The 25486-nt window shown below is 42.3% G+C and overlaps 1 protein-coding gene across 2 annotated transcripts; it reads left to right on the top strand.

Moving 5' to 3' along the window:
- Positions 1 to 5199: 5199 nt before the first annotated feature.
- LOC118006422 (hydroxymethylglutaryl-CoA synthase, cytoplasmic) lies at positions 5200 to 25095 on the top strand. 2 transcript variants are annotated; one of them, XM_034999077.1, is made up of 11 exons: positions 5208 to 5314; positions 10982 to 11042; positions 15917 to 16374; positions 16688 to 16813; positions 17349 to 17513; positions 18613 to 18778; positions 19585 to 19755; positions 20441 to 20547; positions 21596 to 21721; positions 21981 to 22144; positions 23307 to 25095. In XM_034999077.1, exons 3-11 carry the CDS (start codon positions 15927 to 15929, stop codon positions 23394 to 23396), a joined length of 1563 nt encoding a protein of 520 aa, XP_034854968.1. In that variant the 5' UTR covers positions 5208 to 5314; positions 10982 to 11042; positions 15917 to 15926; the 3' UTR covers positions 23397 to 25095. The 2 variants fall into 2 exon arrangements, with proteins under 2 accessions (XP_034854969.1, XP_034854968.1); XM_034999078.1 differs by lacking the exon at positions 10982 to 11042 and having other exon boundaries at positions 5200 to 5314.
- The last annotated feature ends 391 nt before the right edge of the window (positions 25096 to 25486 follow it).

Below are 25486 nucleotides of genomic sequence, written 5' to 3'. Positions count from 1 at the left end.
AAGTTGTCTTTGCTCTTCCAAAGGGATTTAGGGAAGGATGCCCTTTTTCCTTCTTCCAGCCTTTGGATATTGTTAGGCGAGGACATGCTTAGACCTGTTGCAACCATCTTGTGATGGGACTAAATAAGCCTGAGATAAAAGCCAACCAAAGCCACGGGGTTAGTGGAATGAAACCATGGGGAGATGGGTACCCAGCAGCCACAGAGCTCTTGCTCCTTGTGTACTACGAACGCCTTTACATGGAGCTGTGGGAACCTCCGAGGCTCTCTTTCATACTCCCTTATTGTAGTGTCAGGATAGGGTTGGTCTTCTTCCCAGGCACTTCCTCATGCGACCTCGTGCGACCCGTCCAACATGTTTTCTTTCAAAAATCTACGGACCAATAGCAGACCCTAATCTTTATATTTAATGTGCTCCTCCCCTCCCCTCCCCCCGGGATATATGTAAAATTCGTCCGAGACTTGTTCCTCCTTGCCCCGAAGTGTTCCTAAGGCAGCAGTGGAACAGGCTGAGGCTCTACAGCTCAGCAATCAGGCAGCGGGGGAGGGGAATGCCAGTCTCCTCTTCCTGTGAACAACCCCAAACTTTGATTTAACCTGGTAGTAATGGAGAGAGAACCACCCTTCCTCCAGAGGGCAAGAAGATATTGTCCTCTCCCTGGAATCCCAAGCTCCTCCCCGGACTGATGTCTCTTGACCTCCCTCTCTTCCTACCCTCACCAACCCATGGTGGTGAGGGCAGGTGGTGGTTGATGGTAGAAAGGTTTTTCTTTCACCAGTTCAAAAGCCCTTTGTAGGAATGAAACTGGCTTCAGTACGGCTCTTTACAGTGTGAAGTATTTAGTGTCTCTTCACTTCTCAGCTTTGGGCCTCAGTGTTCATGCCTGCCTGTTTTGCTCCAAATCTAGGGTTACTCACTTGTAACCACATTGCATTATTCAGGCTATTTGTGGGCTGGGCACTGTCTTAACACATTCCTGCCATACACTGCTGGGAGGGAGACTGAAGGCAGAGCATTCTTTCAGGACGTGGAGTCTTCTGTGAGTTGTCCTCTAAGGACCTGGAAGCAGGGTCATCTGCTGAAGAATAAGCTTTAAAAAGTTGACGCTGAAGCAGAGATAAAAAAAAAGTCACTTTAAAGAAATCAAATGTTGCTCAGGCAGTTAGGACTAGACTTTAACCTGATTGATTGTACTGACTTGTTTAGAGAACAGACAGGGGAAGTAGAGATGGTCAGCCATGGACTAATAAAAAAGGAGATAGATACAAATGCAAATGGTGTCCAATTAAGGATGGGGCACAGAAAAAAAGAGATTAGGAGTGGATTTTAAATATTCTTGAGTCAATGGCAAAGCCAGTCTTACGGTGGCATGGGTAAAGTTCATTGGTAGTTTCATGGCCTTGGCATATCTTCACTCCTGTTGGGAAGACCATCCTATTGAAAAATGGATACATAATGTTATCTTAACCTGATGAGAAGAAGAGCTTGAAAGAACTGTGTTTCTAATTTTCTTCCCAATTCCATGTTTACCAATCAATGTTCTGAGGATGACATGACTTCCCATGTTGGTTAACCTAGAGGGTGAGTCATGTAGACTTCAAGGGTTGTGGTCCCTTTTGTACGATAAATAGTAAAGGGGCATTCTGATTTTATGCATCATAAACTTGGTGAGTGTAGTGCAACACTCAGAGATGGACTTGTTCTTAGCAAGCTGATGAAAAAAGTCTGCGGAGCCCATGAGCCAGGCACCAAACTGTTGTATGGTAAGAGTCCCCAGACTAGTAAGTGCTGTTCTCCGAGGCCTCTCGGGAGAAGTAACTTACCTTCCTTTACTCAACATCTACCACCCACCCCAGTCTACCTTCTTTGAACACAACTGTGTTTTTGTATATAGAACATAGAAGGAACATGGGTTTTGACATCACAAGACCTGGATATGAACTCATCTTTTCTACTTTGTAACTGAGTAACTTGAAACAAGTCACCTAACCTCTCTGCACCTCAGTTTCCCCAGTGGTAAACTGGAGGGATAGTGTATACAAGACACATACTACCAACCCTGAAAAACAGCTGATACTCAGGAAACTCTTATTACAAATGTTGACAAGTGAGAAGGAGATTAACCTCAGGATCACACTGTGGGAAGAATATTCCATTGAACTCACTCCTTTCCCTCCAAGCGGTAAGGAAAAAATATCAGATGCTGTTCTATTAACACTCCTTTTACCTCCTACTCCACCCTCTCCTACTCTTTACCTAGTGAGAAAAAGGCTGGAAACCCAGCCTTTTGCTATATTTACTTTTCTCTTCTCCATTCTTTAGACTATGAACTCTTTGAGGAAAGAGTCTTTCATTGTGTCTTCTCACTGTCTAGCACAAATGGGAGCCACAAATGGGAGTCCATATAAAATTTTACATTTCTTAGCAGCTACACTAAAACAGATGAAATTAATTTTAGTATTATATTTTATTTAACCCCATATAGTCAAAATATTATCATTATAACATATATCAATATAAAAATAATGAAGGTGATATTTCCTGTTTTTGTACTAAGTATTTTTTTTTAAAGATTTTATTTATTTATTAGAAAGAGACACAGCGAGAGAGGGAACACAAGCAGGGGGAGTGGGAGAGGGAGAAGCAGGCTTCCTGCAGAGCAGGGAGCCCGATGCGGGGCTTGATCCCAGGACCCTGGGATCATGACCGAAGCCGAAGGCAGACGCTTAGCGACTGAGTCACCCAGGCGCCCCTGTACTGAGTCTTCAAAATGTGGTGTGTGTTTTACACTTAGATCTCATCTCACTTTGCACTAGCCACCTTTCAAGTACTCGAGAGCCACAGGTAACTAATGCTTGTCATTGGACAGCAGGGGTCTAGCACAATCCCTGCCACAGAGTAAGGAAAAAGTAAATGTTCAGTGAATGAATTTATAATACAAAATGTTATCATTACATCTTCCTGCCTCTTAATAAACTTGTTCCTTTCGAAGTAGGGCAGAACAATAAACTATATTTTGCCTTTGATGTAAAGCATCTATAGTGCATGACCAACATGACTTAGCATTAAATTTAGAAACTATAATAAAACAAAGATCTTTTTTTTTTTTTAAAGATTTTATTTATTTATTTATTTGAGAGAGAGAGAGAAACAGCATGAGAGGGGAGAGGGTCAGAGGGAGAAGCCGGCTCCCCGCTGAGCCGGGAGCCCGATGTGGGACTCGATCCCAGGACTCTGGGACCATGACCTGAGCCGAAGGCAGTCGCTTAACCAACTGAGCCACCCAGGCGCCCAAAACAAAGATCTTAATATGCACATTCTAGTATGACATTGACTCCACTGTGCTTGTGTAAAATTGTGGCTCAAAAAACTTGCAGCCCCTTCGAAAATAAATATATGTATATTTTGTCCTCATTCGCATGGGCCATAGCTAATATTTCTGTAGCCTGGTATTATCTGCTATTATATTCCACAGAATCTCAGAGGCTTGTTCTTAAAAATTCAATTGAGATGCTCTACATCTAATTATTAACCCATTTCATTGTTCATTGCTTAGCTTCCCAGTACCAAGCTCACTTTGCTTAATTGAAGATTAATTTGATCAAAAAGACAATCTGTACCTTGTGGGACTTTTTTGTTTGTTCAAGATGATCATCCTCACAGCTATCTGGCTAATCATTTCCTACTATGAACTCCTGGAGTTGGTACTATTTGCTATCCCTTCCTAAGGACAAAGCTGTATCTACTTTCTTGTGTTTGTCCTCAATGCCTTTCAGTACATTCTAATATGCCAAGAATGTTTAATTCCCCCCTCACAATTGCTGATGATCACAATCAGGCAATTTTCCTCTCTCTTTATCACCCAGTTACTTTATGAGAGTCTGAAATGGGCAATAATACTACGGAGTGATAACCATTGAGTGGTCCGTTCCCACGAGTAACTTATGCCACACTTCACAGCGTTTCCACTGCCAATATATTTTGCCACTTTGCTGCTGAGAATGTCCTTACTAGGTTAGTATCTATAGTGGATAATAAATTTCCTATAACGGTAGTTGTGTGATGCACAGAATCATCAATGGCCTCTTATCAACAGCATTCCTGGGTCTCAATAAAACAGAGGGAGAGAGATATAAACAACTCTGAATCTCTCATGGTCCCCATCAAAGCTAATTTTTACGGTTTCTCAATCTGAGGAGATGAGGTAGAGTCTAATTTAAAGCCATAATTGTCCTCCTTTGGATTCTCACAGTGTTCCAGTGATTTCCTCCAACTTGCTCCTCTCTATTTGCTGGGGGAGCTAGGCAGTTTATATCCTATGGATTTGCTGTACCAACAATTATGGGGCCCCTTCCTTCTTTCAACAATTTGGCACCTACCACATATCTAGCTCAGAAGATACACTGGGGTCAGATGGAGCCCCTTCCTTCAGAGTGCATGAGCCAGTAAAACTCCTAGAATCAGGATCAATTTCCCTGCTCAGGCAAGGCCCCTTACTGTCCTCACTGGTGTGTCCAACCCCAAACTATCTTGTTTCCAGTTTACTTAGGAAGAATTGTCCCAATAGCAGTCTCTTAAAAAGTCAAGGTAGTTTTGAATAGAGGTATTAGGTATTTACAAATCGGGTGTTTAGAATACTTACACATTTACAAATTCTGAGTGACATCCTGTTCAAACTTGTCATGCAGGCGCGTTTGGCTGCTCTGGGCATTAGAAGACGTTAAGATTGAATTCAAATAAAGTATTGCAGAAATCTCACAGGTGAAGCCCAGCTCTGTTGCTAGGCAACCTGACAGACTCGCAAGTGGGGACCAACTTGCCTCCCACACTTGACCATCTCTCCCCAGTGGTGGGACGCGGAGACCTCATTGGCTCCCGTCTCCTCTCACTAAACTCCAATTGGTCGGAGAACCTCTCACTCCGTTCCCGTTGGCTCTCGCTGTCTCTCGCCGCTCTGTAATTGGCAGGCCGGCTCTCGGGCCACCCCACGTCACTCTCTCACCCCACTTCCTCGGCCCTCCAACTTTGTCCCCGCCCCTTCCCCCGCCCTTCCAGCCACGAGGGAAAACCCTAGCAAGAGCCCGCCTCTAGTTTTCTTCGGATTGGTAGAAGCCGGACCAGGGGGCGGGCACTGCCGGACTACTCTGCGGGCCGCGATTGGCTGCTGGAACCCCTGTCCAGCCTCCCACCGACTCCCGGCCGTGCCGGAGTCGGGTGGGTCGGCAGCTATAAAGCTGGTGGCGGAGGGGAGGCGCCGCGTATTGGCCTTTCGTGGCTCACTCCCTTTCCACGGCCACCGCCCGGTCACATTTGGGTGAGTGCCCCACGAGGGGGAGAGCTGGGCTGCTGCGGCGCCGGGCTGGGTGAAGGCCGGGCGGAGGCGGTGTCCTTGACTAGGCCCGAAGGAGCTGCAGCTCCGTCCGGGTGGGGCGGACGCATGGACCCGGCCCGAGAGGATGGGGGCGCCGCGAACAGGGCCGTGCGGGGCCTCCCCTGCCAGGGGCCTGGGGCCGACTGCGGCGGGTTTGACGAGGGGCTGGGGAGTCGCGGCGGGGAGAAGGCGAAAGGGCGTTGAGGGCTAGGGTTCAAATGTCATAGTCAGCCAGGGGCTGGAGGTGCCAGGGACGTGGCTGTGATCTCTTTGAGGGGATTGGGGCTGGGGAGGCGCATCAGGAGGGGATGAGGAAGGAGCTGGGCTGCCTGGGCGTTCCCAGAGCTTTGGGTTAAGGGTGGACGCCGAGGGATGGGGAAGATCACGCCTAAATAGATGGAGGCTTGTAGGTTGGCAGGGGGTGTGTCCCTTTGCAGCCACATCTAGAGAGTTGCTGGGAGGAAGGGAAGTGGGCAAGCATAACTTTTCTTCCCCAGCTCAGGTGCAAGAAAGCATCAAACCCGTGATTTAAACTGGCTGAATACTTGGGCTGTTGAATGCTTCAGTCGGCTTGCTTCCTATCTCACAAATTCCTGCCTCCCACCTTCCCGCCTCCATATATTTTATGCCCATATTAAGGAAAAAATGGGTTTCCTTGGTGTTCTGAAATCCCGTACCCCTCCCTCCTGCTAAGAGCTTCAGGGCCAGCCTGACCTGATATGATGTAATGGGCAGGCACCCAGAGGGCCTTCACACAGTGGGGTTTGGGGTTAAGCCAAGTATAAGGTGTCTTTGAAAAACGTGTGTCCTTTGACCAGTGGTAGAGAAAAGGATTACTCTGATCTACTCTGAAGGAGGGATTTGGACAACAGGTAATGAGGTTGTCTCTGCTTGTCATGTTTGCCCTGTGGCCTTGGCCTTAGGCCATCCCAGGCTTCTGTGACTGCCCACCTCTGCCGCCCCTCCTTTCAGCTGCTGATGTTCTTGTCAGCCTCCTGCAGTAGGATGATGTCCTCTGGCTGCTGCTGAGTACCATTTGCTCCCTCACACTGATGAACTGTGAAAAACAATGGCAAGATAAAGGACGAAATTAAGACAAATGGAAGTGTTCATATAGTTAACAGGTTTTTCCTTCCGGGATGGAGTTTGGACTTCCATTGTGCAGAGAGAGCAGATTGAAAGTCCTTAACATGGATCTGTCCAAATGGTTCTTTGTATCTTGAGACCTCTAAGCAGTTTGTGTCCTTTATTTGAGCAAAACTTTGTTTTTTAAAATTTCAGTTATATTTGTAAGGGTAAGGAGGGCAGGGATAGCGTATTTTGTGGGAGAGGAGAAAGACTTTATTTTCTTGGTGTTTAACCTTTGTAGGTCTCTTTCTCCTAAATTTGTAGGTTTGCCCTTTATTCAGTTCTAGTTTAATCAGTAACCCCAGTTCTTAGGAAGAGGTTTCCAATGGGGAGAAATTATGGGATATTTTGTTTGGGACCATAGAAGGCCATGTCATCTGCTGGCTATTTCTGAGCCTTGCTTTTGATTTTGTTTTCTTCTTACAGATTCCTCCAGAGTGCTTTTACATCTTTCTCTTAACTGCGGGATGGACTTTAAGATATATTTTTTAAGATTTTATTTATTTCAGAGAGAGAGAGAGAGCACGAGTGGGGTGAGGGGCAGAGGGAGAAGCAGGCTCTCTGCTGAGCAGGGAGCCCGATGCCGTGCTCGATCCAGGGACTCTGGGGTCATGACCTGAGCCGGAGGCAGACGCTCAACCGACTGAGCCACCCAGGCGCCCCAGACGTTAAGATTTGTTGATTGAGATTTTAGATAGCTATTTCCTCAGTGCCCTAGAATTATTTAAAACCATAAAGCAGTGGAACTGAATGAGGGGAGATACAGTTGAGGTTCTGGTTTGAGGAATTTGATGGGCTGTGTATCAGAATCTATAGTTTCATGTGGAAAAGAACAGAGGCTTATAATTTTATGTTGGGTTACTAACAAACCAAATATCATAGAAGGGTGTGATTTTTATTTTTAAGATTTATTTATTTATTTTAGAGAGAGAGTGGGGGGTGGGCAGAAGGAGAGGGAGTGAGAATCTCAAGCAGACTCCTCTGCCGAGCATGGGGCCCTCAGTGGGGCTTGATCTCACAACGCTGAGATCATGACCTGAGCAGGAACCAAGAGTCAGACACTTAACCAACTGAGCCACCCAGGCATCCTGTGTGATATTTTATGTCTCTCAAGATGGTGGTACAGATTCAGAAGGTTGAAAAACATGTTACCCAACCTAATGAGAGGGTAGTAGGACTCAACTCAAATCTGTTCTTTCTGAGACTTCTTGATATGTGGTGATGCTCACTTGCTGTCTGTCAGCTGAGTGTAGTTAGAGCAGTAGAGGAGAAGCTAATTTTTCAAAGTCTTCATTTTTGCAAGTCTTGTGATTGGGGATGTGTGCCTATGGGAAGGATGATAAGAACAGCAAATGTTGTCTTACTCCATTTGGATCCCTTACATTTTTCGGTAGAAAGCCAGTTTGCTTAAACACTTTCTGGGCACTGTTCGGTGCAGTAGCTTATTTAAAAAGTGATAGCAAAAAGAACTTACTAATGAGGGCTGCTACAAGTACTCGAATCCAAAAGATTTGTCTTCTGTGATAACTCCGAATTCGGCCCCTCAAAAAAAATGGCAGTTGAATGCCCGTTACTCCAAGATCTCAAAGGGTTCAAAAGAATCAAAATACAGCCCCTCTCCCAGCAGGAGTCTAGGAATCAAGTGTGGCGAGGAAGACTGCCCATAACTAGTTTTCGTTGAGAGTAGACTATGAGGACTTTGTGTGAATGTCTTATACCTGCTGTAGAAGTGCGGGGCCCTGATTAGAAACTTGAGGAAACCTTCTTGGAAGAGGTAGCTTAGAACAGGCCTTTGAAGTAGGAGTCGAATTTATAAGCAGCCCGGGAACTCTGGGGAGAGCCAGGAATGTCTGTTTTTTACTGAGAGAACTAGACCGCAGTGTACGGGCATGGGCAAAGCCTTACCAGTAGTTGTGCTTGCTTGTTCCTAAGGAGGAAAGGTTGCCAGCTTTTTCTCATTAAAAAGGATGTCCCGGATTTCTCTCTTGTTAGAGTGAAAAAGATCAGCAGGCAACTGCTTCTGGTTTACCATGTACCTAAAGGTGTGCTGGATGCACTTCTCGGACTACCTGTTTGAATCAAGGCTGAGGAGGGATCCAGAAGAAGGAATTCAGAACTCTGGGTCAACCCCAGGAGAAAGCATCATTGCCTGAACCTGGCTGGTTGGGCCCAGCAGTCTCCGCATTCTTCAGTGTTTATCTTTGCCAAACCAGGAATCCCATACTGTGGCTCCGGAGGCTCCGGAGGCTCTGGAGGCTCCGGACATGCTTTGTAGTTACCTGCCCAGCCGCTTGCACTTCCTTACCTGCTTCCTGCCCTGGCCCGCTGCCCTGCATCCGATGCTCTGAAAAGACCTTCTGTTAGAAAGAAGCAGATGTCCTGGGGGAGACTGTGACAGTGCTGTTTCAGTCAGGGTAGAGAACCCTCCCAGCAGTTGCAGAAGAGGAGGGAAAGCCTCACTGCTTTCTAATGGACTGTTTCCGAGAGTGGCATTTACCGCCTCCATTTCCATCCCTGGTCTCCAGGCCTCTCTTTCTCCTGAGAGCTTAAGTATGCCGCAGTCTTCTGTGAATCTTCTTTTCTTCGGTTTCTTTCTTCTTTGCTCTAATGTCCTCCTCTCGCCCCTCCTCTCTTCCCCATCCTATCTATACCCTCCTCCCCTTGTTCCCCCTCCCCTCCTCTTCTCTTGGCCCGGCTCTCTCCACCTAAACTCTCCCCAATTGAAATGATCAAAATTGAAAGAGGGAATACTGGCAGTTTGGGAGGAATTTCCTTGATGAAAATAGCGTCAAACGCATATGCATACATGGTTTCAAGGAGAAATATTACTAAGTTATTTAGTCTCACCATGGAGGGGGAGTCCTGTTTTCCCCTCACCAGTGAGAGCCAGTCTGTGGTCTACTTAATTTGCAAGTTACAAAAGCGTAATTCGAGATAATAAAGAACAAAATAAAGGTTATTTTCTCAAAATATATGTATAATTCTGTAATCCAAGAGGTTTCTTGGAAGGTAGAAGTCTTTATCTTTTCCTACAAAACTCAGGGTTTATTTATTTGGGGGGCAGGGTAAACTTAATGAAGTAAAAGGAACTAAATCTGTAAAGAGCTCTTAAATGATCTAATCTTGTAAAAGAAAGCTTACTAAATTATTTACTAAAAGTAATTCAGAGTACTGAATGTAGTCTCTGGTTAATCAGGCAAGGGCAGAAGCTAAATTTGCCAGCAGTTAAGTAGAGAGCAAAGGTAATTGTGTTTTCATAAAGCATAGAAACTGTTGTCTCAAGTAACAATCCTTCAGAACAGATGGACTGAAGAAAATGCTCCAGTGTCACCTTCCCTTTTTATTTCCACATAATTTAAATGATGCGAAAGCTTAATGCTCTTTTTTTTTTTTTTTAAAGATTTTATTAATTTGACAGAGAGAGACACAGCGAGAGAGGGAACACAAGCAGGGGGAGTGGGAGAGGGAGAAGCAGGCTTCCTGCCAAGCAGGGAGCCCAATGCGGGGCTCAATGCCAGGACTCTGGGATCATGACCTGAGCCGAAGGCAGACGCTTAACGACTGAGCCACCCAAGAGCCCCGCTTAATGCTCTTTTATCTTGATATCACATGCTTATCTTTTTTAATACAAGCACTGTAGGGAAAATCACTTTTAAAAGGTTGGGGAGGGTGGAGGTGGACATGTTGAAAAGTAGGAGCATAAGATTTAAATAAATGAAGGTAATTAGGTCTTGCTACAGAGATATGTGTTTTGTTGAAAAATACTAAGAACTAGGATAATGATGTATTGGTACTTTATATTACAAAGTGTAATTCACATATTTTATCTTCTCAACCATTTGGGAGGACAGTTTAACTCCATTTTATAGACGAGAAAACTGAAGCTCATAGAGGCACACATTGCTAAAGCCACAAACTCCTAAGGGTAGAGCAAACTTTTTTTTTTAAGATTTTATTTATTTGAGAGAAAGAGAGCATGAGTGGGGGCAAGGGGGCAGAGGGAGAAGCAGACTCCCCGCTGAGGACCCCGGGGATCATGGCCTGAGCTGAAGGAAGGCAGACACTTCACGGACTGAGCCACCCAGGCGCCCCTAGAGCAAACTCTTGAATGTGGGAGTCTCATTACTCCAGAGCTTGCTATTTATTTATATGCCTTTCCTTTAATTCTTAATAATTCAAATTTAGTAAAGACAACTAATAACTCCCCTGGCATCACTGTTGGTTTCAAGCCTGAATCAGTGATATGAACCTCGCATGTCAGTTCATTACCAGGACTGAACCTGCCACTCTAAACACTCATGAACTAGGGGGGAAAAGTTTTATAAGCTTTAAGTACCATTTTTCTAAGCAAAATAAATTCTGTTCTATGCAATGTAATGGGAAAAAGAAATGTTTATTTTAACTTATTTTGAATTGGAGTCATTATTTGAATTTGTGCGGTGATTTATGACTTTAAAAGAAGTTCTTATTTGAAATTCCTAGTGCCTGAAGGAGGAAACAGAGTGACAGACCTGGAGACTGCAGTTCTTTATTCCTCACACAGGTATGGCATCCTGTCATGCTGCTAAAGAAAGCCTTCCTCTCTAATGGAAGAGGGAAATTTAATTTTTATCCCAGCGCAAATAACCACTTGTGTGCCCTACACATTCTTAAAACCCATTACAGAGTTATGTTTCTTTAAATATTAGTTAATGCCTTAGTGCTTTGGGAAACTGTCCAGTGTTGTGATTATTAGACTCATGTTTGAAATCTAGAAACTAATTTTTTAACCTTTTTAAAGATAAAATTTTAAAAGAAAATTTACACATTTTATTATAAATACAGAGTCCCCATTATCCTTAGATTTTTTTTTTTTTTATTGTGGATACAATGCTCTGAAAAATAGTGAAGTACCTTTTTAATCAGCAAAAAGTTACACAGGTAATTTTTTAAACTGTCAGATTTTTAAACTATATTCTATTTAGAAATTTTTTGTGATATTTAGTGAATTGACTAGAATACCCCATTGTGTATGGAGTTAACACCATAATGTGAACATCTCGGATCTTCAGCTGGCCTTTTTCTTCCTGAATCTGGTCTACTTCAGAGAGCATTTGAGAGGACAGCATAAGAGCATACACTTAATAGGATGGTTAAAAGTAGAGATTACAGATCACAAACTATATCAAACTTTTTGTTGTTTGAAATGCCATGGAAACAATTACTTCCCTGTATTAATTTTCCATTCTTTTCCTACTTAATCTTACTCCTCCTTAATATCAACCAAAAGCTAACTATTTCAAATTGGACAGCTTTTTATCAGGAATATAATGAGAACATCTTGGGCGTCAAAACCCCTCCGAGAATGAGCAATATTGACTGAATTAGATAATGTAAAAATTTTTTCCACACTAAGATCAGAGTCATGATTCACTTTCAGCTTGATGTATGTGGGTTAGTTAAGCTACGTTTTTCCCCCCAAATGAAATAAGGCACTTATTTAACCTCTCCGAGGTTTAAGCGTAACAGAGTTATGCCTTATTTCTTAAGTACAATAATATAAGAACTGATCAGAGCTAGTCAGATTATGGTAAATATGGATTAATTCTGGAATCAAAGCCTTGCATTGCGGCTTTTAATAAACTGGTTTATATGTTCAGGAAGATTGTATATACTTGTCCATTTTATTTCCAAAAGCATTGCAAGCTGCTGGGCAAGGCAGAGAAAATCACACTGTCCTCAGCGTGTTTAGAGCAGTTTGAAGAATGGAAATTCCAGAGTCCAAAGTGATAACCTTGTGGGAAAGGCTGGGAAGGTGCCTAATCCTCCTGCTTCTGGTTTGGCGACTTAGAGGGTAGCACATAGGAGGGGTTCCTCTTATAAGGACATGGACTGGTCTTTGGTTTTGAACACTAGTTGTAGAGCTCTTTTCTATGGATTATGCAGAGGACTTAATCTTGTTTTACTATAAAATTAGAATCTGCCTGGTGACATTTTAGTTCCTTTGTCTTTATTTCAACTCCGGTGTAGCACAGTTTAGATTATCATAAGCAGATAGGTTTTTGTGGAAGACGGGAAAGGGTAGAACAGAGTGAAGAGGTGGTTCTCTGTTCGCTTAGCTGTTATGACAGCGAGGCTGTGAAGTCATTAAACGGCTGAGGCTAAAAATCTTCCTCCTTTTCCTGGCTTCTAATCAATCACAATTTCTGCCAGTTTTTTGCTTGCATAGTTTTTGAAGCTGTTCCTTCTTCACCCCTCATGTAGTAATTGCTCTAGTACATGACCTGTCTTATCTGGACTGCGCTGTCTACCCCCTCACCCAAATCCGTTCTCCATGCGGTGCCGGTGGCTGTGCAGAACGGTGACTCTCAAGCTTTTTTGGCTGTGACCCTCAGTAAGAAATATACTTTACATTGCAGCCTAGGATATGTCTGAATAATCGAAACATTTTTCATGGAGGAATTCTTAAAGTTACTGTGTGCCGTGCAATTTGATGTTTTCTGTTCTTTTCTACTACGTTTTAAAAGGTGTTGTTCGCCATCCACTAAATTGATTCCGGAGTTGGAAAAACATTGACCCGCACACGAATATGACCCTGTTACTCTTGTCTGAAACCCTTGATGGCTTCTTTTTGTCTTCATGATGACTTGGAAGCCCCCTGACAGCAGCATACGAGAGCCGTTATAACCCGACTCGGGTCTAGTTCTCTTGACCTGCTGCTTGCCTGCTGTACTCACTGGGCCTCACATTTCACTTCGGGAAATCAGTAAAGCTTTTCATGGCTCTTTGTACTCTGCCTTTTTGTACCTTGTCCACCCTGTTGACAATCTCCTACTGCTGTTCGCTTCTGCAGAGCTTTACTGATAACTCCTTACTCATTCTGAAGACTCAAGGCAGCACCAAGAAGCCTCTCTTCCCACTCCTCCCCTTTCCTCCAGGCTGGGTTAGGTGGTTCTCATAACATAATGTGACTGTCTCTGTTGTTTCACTTGTTTATTATTAGGTGTTTGTATCCTACACATGGAGATGGTGACTATTTGAAAAGGGAAGGGTTATCTCCTGTGAAGCTTATCCCAAATGTTTGGCATGTAACATGTTGTCATTGTTTGAATAAATGAAAAAACATATAAATTCTTATATTTAGTAGGAAGATTCAGTGGTATCCCTTGGGACCTTTAACTTAGATTTTGTGATTATATTTCTAGGTGCTTATTTTTTAGGTTTTAATATACTTACAACTTTTTAAAAAATATTTTATTTATTTGTCAGAGAGAGGGGAGAGAGCACAAGCAGGGGGAGTGGCAGGCAGAGGGAGAAGCAGGCTCCCCGCTGAGCAGGGAGCCCGATACGGGACTCGATCCCAGGACCCTGGGATCATGACCTGAGCTGAAGGTAGACACCTAACCGACTGAGCCACCCAGGCATCCCAATACACTTATAACTTGATGACCTATGGGCTAAGGGTAGATTACATGATTTAAGAATAACCTCTCTGCTTTAGATGTTCTCTCAAGATTTCAATAATTAACAACTCACCAAGGCAGTAGTCTGTAATTTCAATATACCTAATACTATCCCAGAGTTTGCACAAATGACATAAATATAGGATTTGAGTTTTCATTTTTAGGAGTCAAAGTGGTAGTTGGTAAATGCTAAAGAACTTTGGTGAACCAGTAGGACCCAGGTAACTCTCATAAGCCAAGACCTTTAGGTGAACGAAGACCTGAAATTTTGTCATGGAGGGTGCACCTTCCAATTAATGTGATGCCTAAAAAGGAAATTGAGTTGTAGAAGTTTAAATGGGGAAACAGATTCTTTCTCTAAAACTAATAGGCTGTGCCATTCTTCAAAGCCTGACACCTAGGTATTTCAGACTCCTATGCTAGCTGGGTTCTGGGTAGACTGCCCGTGGAAGTACTCAAGGGAGTACTTGTTTTTGTCAGTGGCGACAGCGGGAAGGCAGGGGGAGGCGGGTCGAGGCTCGAGCTCCGCAGCAGAGGTGCTCATCCTAGTAGCTCTGGCAGCTTCAGTAGGAGTGTGAGCTCTTGGGATCTAAATAACCACCTTCCTCCTTGACTCCTCTGGCCCTGCCAACAAGTTTGTAACCAGTTCCCTGTATTAAATCCTCCCCTGTTTGAAATATCTAGAATGACTTCTCTTTTCCTGATGAATACAGTCTCTAAAGAAATTAAGGAGGCTCTAGTAGGTTATGTGACTTGCCCATACGCACACAGCAATGCTCTTGAGTGGCACATTTATTTTACTGTTAGTAAATAAATCTAGATACTACTGAAAGTATTTACAGTGTGGCAGTAGTCTTTTTAAAAAAGAGAGGGGTGGTTTTAAGAAATGTTACCTAGATGCCACACAAATAATATGTGGATTACCAGTTTTCAAATGTGAATCAGAGTTTGTTTTTTTTCCCTGATTTAGAAGCTAAGTGATACCTTGTGGTTCTACGATCATTTATTGCCTATAGACTAGCTGTAGAAAGTATAGGATATTGGCATATGACCCTGTGATGAGTCCTAGAACTTACTTTTGCTTAAAATTTTCATCATTTGGGTTGTGGGGGGCTTCTTTATAATAACAGGGGCTTGTAGAGATTTACTTGGTAGACTTCTGTAGTGTGGCTTTTCTACTTGCTAAAATTGTTTAGATCATTGAAGAATGCAATATATTTCTGATGAATAACTGACTGGCCAATTTAAACTTCTTTGGGTGGCCAGGAATAGATCAGGTACTTGAATTCTGATTTGTGGACCATATTACTAAATTGTCATTGTATTTTATCTTGTAGTTTTTTATAATAGAAGAATCTTATTTGAGTTTTCTTTACCTTTAATAATCCTGTCTTAAATCTAAAGAGACCTAGGTGGGGTTTTGTTTGTTTGTTTGTTTTAAAAGATTTTATTTTTAAGTACTCTATCCACCCAATGTGGGCTTGAACTCAAAACCCTGAGATCGAGGGTCACATGTTCCACTGACTGAGCCAGTCAGGCACCCCTGAAGAGGTCTAGTTTTTAAAAAGTGCAAATCTTTTTAACAGACAGTAATTTTAAATAGTAGTATTCCATTCATACTGTAATTGCTGCTTTCACATATTAAAATTGCCCCTAATATAGTCAGTGGTATTGTGATAGCATTATATGGTGACAGATGGTAGCTCCACTTAAACCGTGAGCATAGCATAGTGCATGGAGTTGTCAAATAAAATATGTTGTACACCTTTTGAAACTAATGTAACATTGTGTGTCAACTGTACTTCGATTAAGAAAAATAATAATAAAATAAAATCACCCTAAATAAAATATACTAAACTTAGAAACTAAATTAACGTTTCAGGCTGTAGTTGAACTTTTAATGTTGATTTCTCAAGTTTGACAATCTGGAATTTATAACCTAAAACAGTGTTTTCTTCTGTTTTTCTTTCTAAAGCTCTTTCACCATGCCTGGGTCACTTCCTTTGAATGCAGAAGCCTGCTGGCCAAAAGATGTGGGAATTGTTGCCCTTGAGATCTATTTTCCTTCTCAATATGTTGATCAAGCAGAGTTGGAAAAATACGATGGTGTAGACGCTGGAAAGTATACTATTGGCTTGGGCCAGGCCAAGATGGGCTTCTGCACAGATAGAGAAGATATCAACTCTCTTTGCCTGACTGTGGTTCAGAATCTGATGGAGAGACATAGCCTTTCGTATGATTGCATTGGGCGTTTAGAAGTTGGAACAGAGACAATCATCGACAAATCAAAGTCCGTGAAGACTAATTTGATGCAGCTCTTTGAGGAGTCTGGGAACACAGACATAGAAGGCATAGACACAACGAATGCATGCTATGGAGGCACAGCGGCTGTCTTCAATGCTGTTAATTGGATTGAGTCCAGTTCTTGGGATGGTATGTTGCATGTTGCTCCAAGGAAACTCTCCAGGATACAGACATAGGCCCAAATGACCTTTCAGTGAATGCCCCGTGCAGACTTACCAGTTAGGCTCGTTTGAGTGTGGTCAGAAATGTAGCTCTTTCAACTTAACCTGGATTATAAACTGGTTATCTTTATCACATAGGACAAAATTATAAAAATTTAGAATTGTTTTTGCTTTGCCAAAGATGGGAAAGCATATTCTAGGAAAATAGAAGACTTCACTGTATATGTATGATACTTCTAGTGGAGATCGCCTTCTTGTGTATTAACAAAAATCTTTTTCAGGACGGTATGCGCTGGTAGTTGCGGGAGATATTGCTGTATATGCCACAGGAAATGCTAGACCTACAGGTGGAGTGGGAGCCGTTGCTCTGCTGATTGGGCCAAATGCTCCTTTAATTTTTGACCGAGGTGAGTGTTTGGGAGAGCATTTCTTTTTTTTACTAGCAACGTATGCTGAGAAAGTTGAAAATACAAACAGAAGCTAGTACTTACTGAGTGTTCATTAAATGCAGGCACTATCTGCTCAGTGGTTTATATGTGCTATAGCGTGTTTGGTCTTTATAGCAATTTTATGAGGTAAGTAATGTCATTCCCATCTTACCGAGCAGTAAAATGAGTTTGAGTAATAAAGAGTAACTTGCCCACATTCACTCATCAGTGACAAGTTTAATTTGTTTTCAGTTCAGTAGAGTAATTGTGATCTCCCAGTTAGAGATAGGAAACTTACATAAAATGTTGTGTATCAAAGGAGTCTTAGGCCTGTCCTGGATACTGTTAGGTTTCATTTCAATTACATGTCGGTTTCACCTTGTGATTTCCATGCTGCAAGTGGCAAGAGTTGACTTAGAGAGTTTAGGAAAGTCCCTAGATAATGCAATCAGCTGACTAACATACAGTCATCAAGGAGCAGAAATAATGTCATCTTCCTTTTTCGTTCTAATAGGACTTCGTGGGACACATATGCAACACGCCTATGACTTCTACAAGCCTGATATGCTTTCGGAGTACCCTATAGTAGATGGGAAACTCTCCATACAGTGCTACCTCAGTGCGCTAGACCGCTGCTATTCCGTCTACCGTAAGAAGATCCGTGCCCAGTGGCAGAAGGGTGGGTTTCATCCACGTGCCTTGGTTTGGGTATCTGTTGAGGGGGCAGTGTGGTGTGCTGAGTGTCTTTAGTGAGATGATGCTTTGTGGGCATCCTTCATTAGTGTCCTTGAACTATTTCTTCCTCACCCACCAGATTGCATTTCCCCACAGATTCGGGGAATGTGTAATTTAGGGATACAAGGAAGCTTTGGAAATGAGGTATATCTATGCAAAAACGCTTATTTAGACTTACCCCAGTTAAAAAAAAAAAAAAAATCAAAACTAGGGTAAAAGAAAGTAACTTGAATCATTTTCATTTTCGAGGGAGGTACTTTTACAAGGCTTTAGTTTGCAGCTGTGATAAATAAATTACTGAAGTGGCCCCTTTCCTCCCACAGGTTGTTTGCATTTGACCTGTGAATTCATACTTGCTTTTCCAGTATCCTCATTAATCTCTGTCTTTAACCCTGAAAAAGTTCTTAAGATACTCAAAAGGACAGCATTTGAATTAGTGCCATTAAAACACAGTATCATACAAATTAGGCTTTTTCCGTAGACCAACTTTGCTTTATAGAGGTTGTAAGAGAGGGTTAAAAAAAGTAGTGAATAATGTAATAAGATTCACAGTGGCCCTGGAGAAGAAGCATTCTTGCAGTGTGTAAAATGTCATACTGTTTGCCAGTATTGAACAGGACAGTGATTTTCTAACGTTATTAGGCCCCACAGTGAGAAGGACACTCTACCTTGTCTGTGCGTGCTCAACTCACTCAAAAGTATCATGAAATCACTTAGCATGCCACAACTTAATGCAGTTTGCTATCTTCTACCCTATTCTATTTCATTTAAAAGAATATCCTAAGGTTAAAAAAAAAAAACAAACTGGCCCCAACCCACTAACTGAATTACAGACTCTTAAGACTCTGAAGTTTGAAAACAGTGATATTCTATCCCTGGACGTCTTTTTGATACACATTTTAAGCCCTAGAGATATTTCATTATACAGTATATTTTTGGTTGCTGTTTAAAGATAGAAGAACATCCTAGCTTTGTTCTAAAATCAGACTTCAAAAGTTAGTGTTTTAAATGAATTTCATAATTTCTTTGGTTTTCTCTTTCAGAGGGAAATGATAAAGATTTTACCTTGAATGATTTTGGTTTCATGATCTTCCACTCGCCCTACTGTAAGCTGGTTCAGAAATCTCTAGCTCGGATGTTGCTGAATGACTTCCTTAACGACCAGAACAGAGATAAAAATAGTATCTATAGTGGCCTGGAAGCCTTTGGGTAAGAGAAGTTTATTAGGATTTTTTTTTTCTTCTGTGTGTGAATATTTTATCCATCTGTTAAACTGTTCTTTTTATAGATATGAATACTTTAAAAGAATCTTAAACGTCTTCAAGTCTAAGCCATTTATGTCATCAGTGAAGAAACAGTCCCAGAGAGGTGGAAGCATATCTCCATGAATTCTTTAGTCATTTCTACTCATATTTTTGGATTTCGTCCTTTTCAATCTGTTCCCGTTGTCACCATGATAGTAGAGCCCCATGAGTGCCTGGGTGTATTTCCTACGACAGCCTCTGAAATCTCTCCTGCCTCTCTAGCCCCTGTGCCCCATCCCTTCCTGCAGCCGCCAAACTGAAGTCGGCTTTCCTGCTTCTTCCACATTTCCCCACTTGTAAGGCTCCCTAACGCGCCATGCCTGTTAGACTCATTCTGTCCCTTCTACATCTAGTAAAATTCTACTCAACTTTTTAAGACTTGGCTCCTGCAATATCCTGACTTTTGTAACGAAATAGACATTATGATGGATTTGAAATAGTAGTGTATTCTGTTTGCTGACAACAGAACTTTTGTGAGTTTATTGACCCATGAGAATGCAGTTGTCTTAACTTGATAAAAAGCTTTGACAAAAAGGATCATGTGTGTGCAACTGTTACATCTTCCCTGATAATCAGCATATTGCTACTTGGCTTTTAATAAATAGGCAAACCGAATCGTACACGCAGATTAGAATATTAGTTACATCGGCTAGTATAATAAAAATGTAGTCTTTGAACATTGTAAGATGGCCTTTTTTCTAAATCTTTCAGGGATGTTAAATTGGAAGATACCTACTTTGACAGAGATGTGGAAAAAGCATTTATGAAGGCTAGTTCTGAACTCTTTAATCAGAAAACAAAGGCATCTTTGCTTGTGTCAAATCAGAATGGAAATATGTACACATCGTCTGTGTACGGCTCCCTCGCTTCTGTTCTAGCACAGTAAGTACCTAGTTCCTCTGCCTCCTCTCATCGGGGGCTGTTAGGTTTTGAACGCCAAAGCTGGTGGCAGGCATGTTGGTGGCAGGTCACGGGGTGACATTTTATTTCCAGGTTCTCTAGCCTGCCGTCCATTGACTTAAAGGATGAGTGGGACGAGGCTACAGTTACCCCTGAGTACTTGAGTTCATGCTGGCTTTCCTGGCTGCTCTTTTCATGGTCGTCTTCTTCTTGACCTGCAGTTGAGCTGTAAATCCCTAGTTGACAAAGTAACTTATTTTATGGCGTAGTAACTTTCATAAGCCCCATCATTCCCAAAGAGACAGAAACTCTTGTTTTCAATCTCCTTATTGTAAAGCTTCAGGTCAGCTTCCTAAGGCTACAGGATGAATTTTTACTCCCAACTTCTGTCTTCCCACACATAGTTTTGGATCAGTGAGACTTTTTATTGTTCTTTATTTTTATTTACTTATTTGTACAGATTTTATTTATTTATCTGAGAGAGAGAGCGTGCGTGCGTGCACACAAGCTGGGGGAGGGGCAGGCTCCCCGTGGAGCAGGGAGCCCCATGCGGGGCCCGATCCCGCGACCCCGGTTCCATGACCTGAGCCGAAGGCAGACGCCTAACGACTGAGCCCCCAGGCACCCGTCCGTGAGACTGTTTCGTAGCTCTTCTTCCCCTACACAGGCACTCGCCTCTGCAGCTGGCAGGAAAGAGGATTGGCGTGTTCTCTTATGGTTCTGGTTTGGCTGCCACCCTGTACTCCCTTAAAGTCACGCAAGACGCCACACCAGGTAAATGCCGACTCTTCCAGCCGGAACGTGTTGGGAACACTCCATGCTGAGTGCTAAGGCTGACTCAGCGGCCTTCTCAGGGGAGCACTGGATTCCGTCCCGTAGAGCATTACATTTGTGTCTTCATCACTTCTTTCAACACAGCCAGATTTTTACTCTGTACTCTAAGCATCTGCCTTAACCGGGTAAATGGCAGGATTTTGTCCGAGTCAGATTCTCTTCTTTCCTTTTTCCAAGTCAGAAAAATATATATAATGAGCTTAAAAAATCTTTTGATGGCATTATGTTTGACTTTCCCTTCTTCAGCAAGTAACTTTAATTTTTACCTTTTATCTCGTTCGTAAAGCATTTATAACCAGGGGGATGATGCAGGCAGGGAAAGGGAATGTGTCTGTCTAATGCAGGCAGCTGTGGAGTCTGATCATATGAGTGAGTAATACCAAATCTTTCCTTGTTGGTTTGGCTTTATACAAGATATCTAATTTTTATAGATTTACGGTCCTGACTTATATTCCTGAGCAGGAAGGAGCAAAAACATGGAGAAAAACTGATGGGACACTTGGCATTACATGAAAACTGTGTCATGGATTGACCGTAGACAAGTTACTTATAGTTTCAAATCCCATCTATTTCCTAATTAGTCTACTGGCTGACACCGAACAAATGTCTAGGCAGAGATCATAGGAAGCTGCGCCAAACAGATACCGTTTTTTCTTTCGACTAAATAGTATCTGGTAGTTCCATAAGAAATGACAAGTTGTCTTTCCATTTGGCAGCATCCAGTTCAGGTTTTGGGGTATGCTGCTTTTGTCTTTTTCTCTTTTTTTCTTTTAGAGAGAGTGTGGGGGGGTGTGGGGAGGGGGACAGAGAGAGAGGGGGAGAGAGAATCCTAAGCAGGATCCACACCCAGTGCGGAGCCCGATGCGGGGCTCAGTCTCACGAACCCTGAGATCATGACCTGAGCCTGAGTCAAGAGTCAGACACTTAACTGACTGAGCCACCCGGTGCCCCTACTTTTGTCTTTTAATATTGGGATTTGCTCTTTTAGGGTCTGCTCTTGATAAAATAACAGCAAGTTTATGTGATCTTAAATCAAGACTTGACTCAAGAACTTGTGTGGCACCAGCTGTCTTTGCTGAAAACATGAAGCTCAGAGAGGACACTCATCACTTGGGTAAAAATATTAAGTTTTGTTTAAATAGATAGGTATACACCCAAAGCCTATTGGAGGGTGCTAATAACCTGAAACATGTTATATATATAAGATAAGGGTATCTAGGCTTTATTCAGTACTAATCTGATGTCAGTGAAAATTGTGGGGAAATAGGTAACTTCTTACGGGTGACTTGTATATCATAACTGATTTTTCATGTTTCATGTGACTTGTATATCATAACTGATTTTTCAACTGATTGTTCATGCCTTTCCTTTAGTCAACTATATTCCCCAAAGTTCAGTTGATTCGCTCTTCGAAGGAACATGGTACCTAGTCAGAGTGGATGAGAAGCACAGGAGGACCTATGCCCGGCGCCCCTCTCCCAGTGACGGCACTCTGGGGGAAGGAGTAGGACTTGTCCATTCAAGTACAGCCACTGAGGTAGGTAAAGCGCGTCGTGTTTGCTCTTGGCCTCTGACAGGGTAAGAAATTTCCATTCCCAGATCTCAGGGCTTAGGGGACCTGAGACTGAGCCACTTAAAGGAATGTCTATAAAGCGGAGTCCTTCAGAGCAAGGGATCTGGCACTGGATTCCCGCTGTGCCATTTTCTTAGTCTAATTTCTTAAATTACTAGCATTTTTAAAACTTTAAAAAAAATGTTATTTATTTAATTGCCAGAGAGAGACACAGTGAGAGAGGGAACACAGGCAGGGGGAGTGGGAGAGGGAAAAGCAAGCTTCCCGCCGAGCAGGGAGCCCGGAGCCCGATGCGGGGCTCGATCCCAGGACCCCAGGATCACAACCCGAGCCGAAGGCAGACGCTTAACGACTGAGCCACCCAGGCGCCCCAGATGACTAGCATTTTTAAAACGTGCAGTAAATACTAGGTTCTGTTAATAATACCAACATTTAAAGGAAGACTGGTGTAGAGAGAAGGCCCGTCATGCCTGGGTGAGGGCAGAATTTGGAGGCTCTCATCTCTTCTCAGGCCATTGTCAAATCTGTCTACAGATTATCAAGAAGTAACACTAATAGCAATAATTTGAATTCCTGTTACATGCTAGGAACTTTATTTACATTTTCTAATTTAATCCTTACAAAATCCATCTTGAGGTAAATGATACTATCCCCATTTTAGAGACAAAGCTGCAAGGAATTAAATGGCTTGCCAAGGATCATGGCCACAATTCAACCTGAAAACTTTATAACCCTGAAGTTGTTTATTTTATCTGCTCAGCACAGATTTGATGAATGCGTAGTCTTGCTTCTTGCTATTACACCAATTAGTCAGCTAGGCAGGCCACCAGAGTCAGAGCTGGGGATGCGAGAGTAACAAGGAGAATACCGCGTACGGTGGCTTTCTGTGGCCTTCTCTCCCTTGCTCTGTATTTGTATAATAACTTCATTAGAAAGTAAAGAGTAGCTACTTAGTTCCTTCCACAAAAAGCTCTAGAGAATATACATTTAGCATAAACCTCTCCAAAATTGTCCTTTCTCAGTTTTTTGACTAGAACGTGGCGCCATGACTCTTTAAAAAGAAACAAAAAACCAACCAACAAAAAAAACTTCCAAGAGTCAACAACTTTGTTTCCTTTGATTTTAGCATATTCCAAGTCCTGCCAAGAAAGTGCCAAGACTCCCTGCCACGGCAGCAGAACCCGAAGCGGCTGTCATTAGTAATGGGGAGCATTGAGATACTTCCGTGCGGTGGAAGACTTCAGTGCGGGTTGGGTTGGGGGGTGTACGGGAACAGTTCTGGGAATGTGGGATGTCTGGGGACAGTTGTAAAGGATTACATGTTGCGTGACTTTTTATGTGACTGACATGGAGCCTGGAAAACTATCGTGTTCTTGGGAAAGTCTCTTTGCTCAGTTTGCTAACGTGCTTCCTCTTGTGGTCTAGCCAATGCTTAATGTACGGGAATGTTTAAGGGCTCTGTAAACTTCATACCTCTCTGGCCATTTGTATGCATGAAGCTTAGTTTTTCAATGTGCTTTGATGAATCGTGTGCTTCAGGCGAAGAAAGCAGAGATACTAGTCTCCAATTTTAATTTTTTTAAACACGAAAGAATTTTGTACTTTGAACAAACAAGCTTACTGAACGTACCTGTGGTTTTTGAAAAAAAGTTTCTAGTTTAGGGAGCGTAGTCTTAAAATGTGATATGCACAAACGCTGTTTAAAAATGGCAAGACAAACATGCTCTTTTTCTATAATTTATAAATTCTGAAGAGGGAGAGAGTTGGGATGGTAGCACTGGTTCTGGAAGCTGGAATGTTGTTCCAACTCCAGGCCGGCAGTGGCGAGTTATTGCCATGAGTTCTGTGAACAGAGAGATGCTAGCATTGAGCTGGCGTCTGGTACAGACAACGGGGCACGTCGGGAAGCTACGGACGTAGCTCTGGTTCACTCCGGAATCATTGGTTCAAGGTGGAGAGGTCAGTGGAGCGGTGTATGAGGAAGTTGGTGCAAGCCTTCTTTGCACCTTAGTTTGAAGAATAAATAAAACAGTTTCCTGGCTGCCTTTTAAAATTTTAAAGCAAAATGGAAGGATGGGGCGCAGGGCATTGTTAGGTTACCTCTGATGCTCCAGTGTTAGAAATTCAACTTAAAGACTGACAGCCTAAATTCATGGTGTAAGTATTCTTTTTCCTTTCTTTTCCCTTTTTTTCGGGTATCTTTTCAATGAACATTAAAAAGTACAACCCAAGTTTTATATAGTAGGACCAGCCAAAAAAAAGTATTCCATTTCAAGGTCTGGAAGTAGGATTTATAAAGCATTTTTTTTTTTTTCAGACTGTCACCTTAAAAAAAACAACAAAAACTATCACATGGGATGAATAAGCCGACTGGTTAGACAGTTTTGTAGATTTTCTTGGTGCTGATCTATGACATGAGCCTTATAGATTGTAAAATAGAGATAGTTGGAACTAATGTACAGAACTAAATTTTTTAAACTTTATTTGCTGTTAAATTCTGTGAAGTTTCAGTTATCTAAAACTTACACAAATATGAACTGTAATGTTTCAGACTGCAAGGTAATATGTAATGTAGTGTTTGTAAAATACTCTTGTCTGATATTAACTAGTGGTATTGTGATTTGTACAGTCGTAATTTGTTAAAATGACTTCATTTTAACATCCACTGATGTAGATTAATAATGTAAGCTCACATTTAAAGATTAATGGGGAAATGGTGCATGTAATACTTTCACAAGTATTGGGAGTTTGGTATGTTTTGAAAAGAGTAATTTAACTTTTGGGTGTCAGGAAATGGGTTTTTCTCAAAGTCCATTGCCGGCAATGGGCAAGCCTGGTAATATTGGCACAGCATTAACTGTACACCTTATTAACAGTGAGGTGAATAACTTTGAATAAAGTTTTAGAGAAATATTTCAGATATTTGCATATTCTTTTCCCCTCCTGAACTAACAGTTTAGGCAAGAAATCAGCTAATATGCTATTTTTAAATGTGGGTGTTTGTTTCATTTCTATTCATTCACTCACTAATTTATTCATTCACCTTTTTGGTAAGATTTTATTTATTTATTTGACAGAGAGAGCACAAGCAGGGGGAGCAGCAGGCAGAGGGAGAGGGAGAACCAGACTCCCTGCTGAGCAGGGAGCCTGATGTGGGGCTCGATCCCAGGACCCTGGGATCATGACCTGAGCTAAAGGCAGATGCTTAACCGACTGAGCCACCCAGATGCCTCTATTTATCATTTAACAGACATTTGAAAACCTGATATAAGCAAGATACTCTGAATTAAAGAGTTAAAAGATATA

This window comes from Mirounga leonina, unplaced genomic scaffold, assembly GCF_011800145.1.
Source record: "Mirounga leonina isolate KUSES-001 unplaced genomic scaffold, KU_Mleo_1.0 Mir_96, whole genome shotgun sequence".
Taxonomy (NCBI): domain Eukaryota; kingdom Metazoa; phylum Chordata; class Mammalia; order Carnivora; family Phocidae; genus Mirounga; species Mirounga leonina.
Note: the sequence above shows the minus strand (reverse complement) of the source record. Positions and strands in the feature narration are given on the sequence as shown.

What these genes read in the sequence shown, in the direction of transcription:
- LOC118006422 (XM_034999078.1), top strand. Translation starts at nt 15,927, where the DNA reads ATGCCTGGGTCACTTCCTTTGAATGCAGAAGCCTGCTGGCCAAAAGAT. An exon ending in CTCGCTTCTGTTCTAGCACA is followed by an intron (nt 19,756 to 20,440) that starts GTAAGTACCTAG and finishes TCCCCTACACAG; the next exon opens with GCACTCGCCTCTGCAGCTGG. An exon ending in AGAGGACACTCATCACTTGG is followed by an intron (nt 21,722 to 21,980) that starts GTAAAAATATTA and finishes CCTTTCCTTTAG; the next exon opens with TCAACTATATTCCCCAAAGT.